This window comes from Oncorhynchus keta, chromosome 33, assembly GCF_023373465.1.
Source record: "Oncorhynchus keta strain PuntledgeMale-10-30-2019 chromosome 33, Oket_V2, whole genome shotgun sequence".
Lineage (NCBI taxonomy): Eukaryota > Metazoa > Chordata > Actinopteri > Salmoniformes > Salmonidae > Oncorhynchus > Oncorhynchus keta.
The window spans coordinates 20,906,642-20,914,956 of NC_068453.1; the positions used below are offsets into that span (position 1 = coordinate 20,906,642).

At 42.3% G+C, this 8,315-nt stretch overlaps 1 protein-coding gene and 1 non-coding gene across 2 annotated transcripts; one reads left to right on the forward strand and one right to left on the reverse strand.

The window, feature by feature from the left end:
- Positions 1-1,804: 1,804 nt before the first annotated feature.
- LOC118366376 (guanylyl cyclase-activating protein 1-like) lies at positions 1,805-7,433 on the forward strand. Its single transcript, XM_035749000.2, has 4 exons — positions 1,805-2,178; positions 5,756-5,905; positions 5,994-6,087; positions 6,198-7,433. Exons 1-4 carry the CDS (start codon positions 1,981-1,983, stop codon positions 6,323-6,325), a joined length of 570 nt encoding a protein of 189 aa, XP_035604893.1. The 5' UTR covers positions 1,805-1,980; the 3' UTR covers positions 6,326-7,433.
- Positions 7,434-8,196: 763 nt separating this feature from the next.
- Positions 8,197-8,270, reverse strand: trnaa-ugc (transfer RNA alanine (anticodon UGC)). Its single transcript has one exon. It is a non-coding gene; the product is annotated as a tRNA-Ala (tRNA).
- Positions 8,271-8,315: the final 45 nt, after the last annotated feature.

An 8,315-nucleotide genomic window follows, 5' to 3' on the forward strand; every position in this document is an offset into this window, starting at 1 on the left:
AACTAGGGAACGCGCTTCATGACTTTGGATTTGTTTACCAAACATGCTAACAAAAGTAGCTCTTTAGAAATAAATGGACATTATCGAACTAAATCAAACATGGAACTGGGATTCCTGAGAGTGCATGCTCATGAAGATCAAAGGTAAGGGAATATTTATAATGCTATTTATGAATAATGTTGACCACACAATATGGCAGATATCTTTTTGGCTGCTTTGTTGTCTGAAAGCTATACTCAGATTATTCCATGGTTTGCTTTTTCCGTAAAGTATTTTAGAAATCTGACAACGAGGTGGCATTAAGGAGTATATCTATATTTCGATGTCTAACAATTGTATTTTCATCGACATTTATAATGAGTATTTCTGTCAAATGATGTGGCTCTCTGCAATATCACCGGATGTTTTTGGAACGAGTGAACGTAACGTGCCAATGTATACTGAGATTTTTTTTATATAAATATGCACTTTATCAAACAAAACATATGTATTGTGTAACATGAAGTCCTATGAGTGTCATCTGATGAAGATCATCAAAAGATTAGTGATTAATTTGATCTCTATTTGTGCTTTTTGTGACTCTCTTTGGCTGGAAAAATGGCTGAATTTCTGTGACTTGGTGGTGACCTAACATAATCGTTTGTGGTGCTTTTGCTGTAAAGCCTGTTTCAAATCGAACACTTTGGTGGGATTAACAACCAGATTACTTTTGAGGAATTTTAATTATGAGATTTCTGTTGTTTGAATTTGGCGCTCTGCACTTTCACTGGCTGTTGTCATATCGATCCTGGTAACGGGATTGCAGCCCTAAGAAGAGCTCAGTCTTCAATGAAAACAGTTTCCAGAAGCAGTAGCATTTACTTTACAATTGCTGATCCAGAGAAGCAATGCATATGTTCATATGTATGACTAATGATGCTGCAGTGCATTTACAGTGGTGGAAAAAGTACTAAAGTGTCATACTTGAGTGAAAATAAATGCTATACATCAAATTCCTTCGGTTAAGAAAACCGGGTGGCACATGCCAACACTCAGACATCATTTAGAAACAGTATTTGCTGAGTGAGTCTGCCTGATCAGAGGCAGCAGGGATGACAACGCTTTATAGTGATAGGTACGTAAATTGGACCATATTTCTGTCCTGCCTTAGCATTCAAAATATAAGTAATTTAGTACAGACATCCCCCCAAAAAATGAAAGGTCCAATCCGCAATTTGTATCTAAAAATCAAATAATTTCTAAGTAACAATTAAGTACCTTACTGTGACTGGTTTCAATTAAAATTGTCAAAAATAAACAAAAATCGCTTTTTAGCAAAGAGCAATTTCTCAAGCAATAATTTTGTTAGGACTGTCTGGGAGTGGCCTGAGTGGGGAGGGGAAAACTGACAATAAGATTTTGAACTCTTTCTTATTGGTCTATTAAATCATTTACAGCTTGGTGATGTCACCAGGCAGGCCAAAACTCCCATCCCGCCAAAACAGGCTGGAATTTCAGGCAGCCTTTTCAAACAGCTCTTACACTAAAAAGGCATCATCATTTTCACAGTATTATTCCAACTTCAGTGTAGAAATATATATGTATATATCACATTTTGACTGCACTGGGCCTTTAAAATGGTACTTATCAGTTTGAGAGGAGAATACCAAGGTGTAAGTCAACGTCCCTGTCCCCATGGTTGGTGGACAGTGTACAGTCCTCCTTTCCTCCAATGGGACCTTAAGCCCATTATCAGCTGCTGCTCCTGGGTTACAGCCAACTAGAGACAGGGAAAACACAATAGGGTGTGGCCAGTCCGACCTGATTCAAAAGCCCCGGCCGGTGCCCACCTCCTCCCCAGGTCCCATCGTTGTGTGACTGTGAAGAGCGATACCCTCCGCTTCACAGTAGACCAATAGGGCTCTTAAGGCGACCACTAACCCAGTCTTTCGAAACTTCTATAGGCTCCAGCCATCACAAAAGTCAGTCGACTGTACAGACATGGGTAACGCTACAGGATCCACCGTGGAAGATCTCCAGGCTGTGGAGAAGCACCTCTGGTATAAGAAGTTCATGACCGAGTGTCCTTCGGGTCAGCTCACCCTGCATGAGTTCAAGCAGTTCTTTGGGCTCCGGGGACTGGATGCTGAAGCCAACGCCTACATCGAGCAGATGTTCCGCACGTTCGATATGAACAAGGTAAGACGATGCGGCATTCATTGAACCGAGGCTGCTTGCAAAGGGGATGCTATAGGCTAAAATGGGCTTTACATTTATATGTCAAAGTAGGATGCCTTAGGCACACTCAAAATGGTGAAGGGGACACCTTACCAACAGAGGCATGTATAAAGATATGATTGGCTGCATTGTAAAATTTCTGCAGTAATTACAAGTGCACCTAAATATATAGTAATGCCATAATGCCTCTACTCAAATAAGACCCCTAGTTCTCCATTTTCCAAAAGCTAAAGTACATTTTAAAAAGTGCGCATCTTAAACCAGCAAAAATCCACAGTTAAACATAGGGAATCTCTTGAATCCAAGGGTTTTGTTTAGACTAGTCTTCCAGATGAGTTTGAAGAAGCTAATCATCTCACAAGTACTAAGGCTCAATTTACACACATTTATTTAGTAACCCTGTCACCTTTGATTATAATATTATAATAGGCTGGGATTGGATTCATATGCGATTTAGTACGAGGATTATTTTGAGACAAGTTGTCAATATCTCTGCGGTAGGAGTGCGGTCTGAGTTGATCTACTATTTCTCTTTTAAATTATTTCAGCATCAGAGACAGCTGATTTTAATTAGGGATAGCTGATGTGAAAGTTTAATGACAGAACATGATGCATGTGAACAGTTGGTTACACTGATCAGAATATTGAATGTTCACTTCAAAGAAATGACTTGAATCTCCATTTTATCACATTGAACCCTAAGGAATGTCCAGATCAAGAGCTCAAGAGCTGTGAGCCAGATTAGACCTTTATGTGTTTTGAGTTACCCATTTTTGTCAGTAGCTAGTAGTTTTATGGGTGTAGCTGGGGAGGTTGGAAACCATGGTACTATTCCCTGGGGACAGAACTAAGTGACTAACTAGTATTTTCAGATCTTCAGGACAGTGCAGTGAACAAGGCTGGCAATTGTGTTACAAAACGTGTGGTTAGAATCCTGGATGATGATTAAGAAGTGCAGTATGACAATCTTAGATTGTGCACATCAGCTGGGTTTAACCAATACTGATCTTTTTTCCACTAACTGGTATTTTTTTGACAAATCACATCAGCTCTTTTTCAGAGCTGATCTGATTGTAGAGTCGCAATTCAACGGCTCAGACACGAGAGGTATGTGGCAGGGTCTACAGTCATTCACGGACTACAAAAAGAAAACCAGCCCTGTCAGGTGAACCACAATGTCTTGCTCCCAGACAAACTAAACAGCTTCTTTGCTCGCTTTGAGGACAATACAGTGCCACTGACATGGCCCGCTACCAAAATCTGCGGGCTCTCCTTCACCGCAGCCAACGTGAGTAAAATATTTAAACGTGTTAACTCTCGCAAGGCTGCCGGCCCAGACGGCATCCCTAGCCGCGTCCTCAGAGCATGCGCAGACCAGCTGGCTGGTGTGTTTACGGACATATTCAATCAATCCTTATCACAGTCTGCTGTTCCCACATGCTTCAAGAGAGCCACCATTGTTTCTGTTCCCAAGAAAGCGAAGGTAACTGAGCTAAATGACTATCACCCCGTAGCACTCAAGGATCATATCACCTCCACCCTACCTGACACCCTAGACCCACTCCAATTTGCTTACCACCACAATAGGTCCACAGACGACGCAATCGCAATCACACTTTCCATACCCATCTGGACAATAGGAATACCTATGTAAGAATGCTGTTCATCGACTACAGCTCAGCATTTAACACCATAGTACCCTCCAAACTCATCATTAAGCCCGAGACCCTGGGTCTCGACCCCGCCCTGTACAACTAGGTCCTGGACTTTGACGGGACGCCCCCAGGTGGTGAGGGTAAGAAACAACATCTCCACCCGCTGATCCTCAACACTGGAGCCCCACAAGGTTACGTTCTCAGCCCTCTCCTGTACTCCCTGTTCCCCCATGACTGCGTAACCATGCACACCAACTCAATCATCAAGTTTGCAGACGACACTACAGTGATAGGCTTGATTACCAACAACAACGAGACGAGGGTCCTAGGAGTATGGTGTCAGGAAAATAACCTCACATTCAATGTCAACAAAACAAAGGAGATGATCGTGGACTTCAGGAAACAGCAGCGGGAGCACCCCCCTATCCACATCGACGGAACAGTAGTGGAGAAGGTGGAAAGTTCCTCTGCGTACACATCACGGACATACTGAAATGGTCCACCCACACAGACAGCTTGGTGAAGAAAGCGCAGCAGCGCCTTTTCAACTTCAGGAGGCTGAAGAAATTTGGCTTATCACCAAAAACACTCAAAACTTTTACAATCGAGAGCATCCTATCGGGCTGCATCACCGCCTGGAATGGCAACTGCTCCACCCACATCCGTAAGGCTCTCCAAAGGATAGTGAGGTCTGCACACGCATCACCGGGGGCAAACTACCTGCCCTCCAGGACACCTACACCACCCGATGTCACAGGAAGGCCATAAAGATCATCAAGGACAACAACCACCCGAGCCACTGCCCGTTCACCCCGCTATCATCCAGAAGGCGAGGTCAGTACAGGTGCATCAAAGCAGGGACCGAGAGACTGAAAAACAGCTTCTAGCTCAAAGCCATCAGACTGTTAAACAGCCATCACTAACATTGAGTGGCTGCTGCCAATATACTGACTCAAATCTCTAGCCACTTTAATAATTCAAAATGGGATGTAAAAAATGTATCACTAGTCACTTTAAACAATGCCACTTTATATAATATATAATGTTTACATACCTACATTACTCATCTCATATGTATATACTGTACTCTATACCATCTACTGCATCTTACCTATGCAGTTCGGCCATCGCTCATATATTTATCTGTACATATTCTTAATCATTCCTTTACACTTGTGTGTATAACATAGTTGTGAAATTGTTAGGTTAGATTACTTGTTAGATATTACTGCATGGTCGGAGCTAGAAGCACAAGCATTTCGCTACACTCGCATTAACATCTAACCATGTGTATGTGACCATTTTAGTTTTTTTGGTCAGAGACCAATTAGTGAAAAAAGGATCAGAATTGGGCTGCCTGTGTAAACGCAGGCATAGTGAAGTGATGGTGTCAGTGTAAAGCTGAGTGAAGTACGACTCATTTGGGTTGACCCAGAGGCCACTAATGCTGCCAAGTAATTTTGTAGGATCTTAATGTGAGCCAGTTTTCTACAGCAGGAAAATAATCCTATAGCAACAGGAAAAGTGAATTATTATGTGGATTATAATTAATGGACATTTTTTGAAGGGGTTGACACATTTTTTACAAAAGAGAAAATCAAGTCAGAAATGTTGAAACCTCAAATACACTACAAGTTTTAAAATGTCTTACATTGCAGGAAAGTTTACCTGCAACATGGTGATCAAATTAAGATCCTACATCTGTATGTCTTGCCACGGCCTTGGCACAGATCAGTGTGGAGATAATCCCCCAGCGATTATACATAGTTATCATCCCTGCATTATCTAAGCAGAACATGATCACCTACATCTTGAGGAGATGACTGAGATAATCTGAGATGGTAAAAAGAGACGTTCCAACTAACACACTTTCCTTTTTACAGGATGGCTACATAGACTTCTTGGAGTATGTGGCTGCTCTGAGCCTGGTGATGCGGGGTAAAATGGAACATAAGCTCCGCTGGTACTTTAAACTGTATGATGTGGACGGCAATGGGTGCATTGATCGAAGTGAGCTGCTAAACATCATAAAGGTATAGAGACCAGCCCAGATAGGCAGTGCAATGGAATCTGTATCACACAAAGGCATGCAGGCTAACTCGCTCCTTTACTCTTCTTCAGGCTATCCGTGCAATCAATGGGAACGAAAACCAGGAAGTTGATGCAGAGGAGTTCACCAACCGGGTGTTTGACAAGATAGACGTCAACGGAGATGGCGAGTGTCCACTTCTTTTTTTGTCACAGACTTGTAGGGTTGCGAGTTATGTCCCTTTCCATTTCAGGCTAACAATCTCTTGACCTTGTCTTCTACCTTCTACTCATCAGGGGAGCTGTCTTTGGAGGAGTTTGTGGCAGGGGCTCACACTGACGAAGACTTCATGGAAGTAATGATGAAGACCTTGGATCTCACCCACATAGTCGCCATGATCCACAATCGGAGGCACAGTGTTTAGAGTCTGCCCTCAGACGCCTCCATCTCCACTCTCCATTGTAATAGACTGCTGAAGGGCCACATAGGAACTGAGCCATGAGCCCTCAAAAGATCTAGCCCAGATTTGTATAAAGACAATCTTTATCTTAGCAATGCTGAAAGGCCATGCTTTGAATGCATTCTTTGTTGTCAGAATTCACAAGAGGTTGGAATGACGATGAAAAATTCCCTTTGCCTGCATACAAATAACTCAGTCAACCATCGCTGGCTGGTTAGTGCCCTTGTGCATGATCTAAATCTGAGAGAGGTCTACATGATGAGAGATTTCTCACACCGTCAGCTGAACGGGAGACCCAACTAGGTCATAACATAAGGAGGGTGGAAGATAAAGAGGGTGGAGGGAGTGGTGACTACCCAAGGTGGTGATTACCCATTATAACCCATGCATTCCTGACAAAATAAATATATATTTTTAAATCCCTCACCCACCTCAGAGGCAGATTCCTGTAGGGAAATTATCATTTCCAAACCACATCGATAATGACGTCTCAAATGATCTTTTGGACCAAACTCAGTTATTCAGTTGAGTGGTTCCTCTCTATGACTGTGTGTCCGGGTTCTATTGGAGGAAGTTCTAATTCACCCACTTTCCTGCCAGTAGTCAGCTCAAATATGACTAGAACCCAAGTTCATTCTGAGCCATGACTAAACGTTCCAGTTCCTCAGGAAACAGGTTCTTCCACAAGTTAGGGATCTAAATAACTTTGATACTTGTCACAAAATGCACTTTGTAAAAAAAAAAAAATAAGACCAGCATGTTTTACATTGCACTGGCCCCAGTTGATAGGAAATTAAAGTCAGCATTTTCAGGACATTAATTTGAAGGAATATCTTAACACAACTACATTATAATGTTTTCCCTACCAGACAGTAAAGTGTAAAAAATAAATTGTGCACATTTGTTTGTGTTTCTGTGAGTGTGTGAAACATACATGAATGACCAATGCGCTCACCTAGATGGCATTAGAATTACCTTTACATAGATCCATAGCCCACTAACCTTGTTTTACCCAAAAATTGCTCTAGTTTATAATAGTCAAATAAAGATTGAAATCTGTTGTATTTTCACACTCCACAGCTTGAATTGCGCACTATTGTTTTAGAAATCAAAATGCCAAACAGACATTACAGCCTCTGTGGCATAATTAAAGAGACAGGGTGGTGAGTCACAAGGCAGACTGCGCCAGTATGGTTGCCATGACAACCGTGACCCATTTCCATGGGAACACACATCCATAAAGCACTACAAAAAGGTTACGCAGCACTTACATGGATCTGAACGAATCTGGAAGGAGGGACACTGACCAGGGCAGTCTGACAGTCAGCAGCATGTTTAAAAACAACATGAACATGATGTAAATTATCAATAAATATGCCGGCTGATACATAGAATACTCCTTTCTATTTGGTTTGGGTGTTGAGGTCACAGTCAGTCAGGGTGAGGACCTAAAACCACCAAAACTCCCCTTGTGGATCTGACTGTACTGGCTTTACCTCTGCAGACAGACAGGACAGACTGCATTGTGCTGAACTGGTTGATCCACTGCTCACAGGATGAGTGTTTAAATCTGGATAATTGTCATCAGTTATGGGATTCACTGGGGCAGGAATGGCCAGTGACAAATAAACAAGTACCCAGGAATATGGCAACTGTCAAACCAGAAAGCATTAATAATCTACAAATGCAGGCTATTACACACCACTAACCACATACTAAATCAATGCACCACTGTAATCAGGAAGGATGTCAACCATCATGGAGAGCTGATCATTTGACATTTTAGTCAAATGTATTACATTAGTCACATTAGTGAGTCCATACATTTTCATAGTTGTCCCCCGCGGGAATTGAACCCACAACCCTGGCGTTGCAAGTGCCATGCTCTACCAACTGAGCTACACGGGACCAATGAGACACTAGTGTACTGCTACTATCTAGTGCCTCAGCTCAG

Bases quoted from the DNA above. Each gene is read 5' to 3' on its own strand.
- LOC118366376 (XM_035749000.2), top strand. From the start codon at position 1,981: ATGGGTAACGCTACAGGATCCACCGTGGAAGATCTCCAGGCTGTGGAG. The intron at 5,906-5,993 runs GTATAGAGACCA...ACTCTTCTTCAG, and splicing joins AGCTGCTAAACATCATAAAG to GCTATCCGTGCAATCAATGG. The intron at 6,088-6,197 runs GCGAGTGTCCAC...TCTACTCATCAG, and splicing joins GATAGACGTCAACGGAGATG to GGGAGCTGTCTTTGGAGGAG.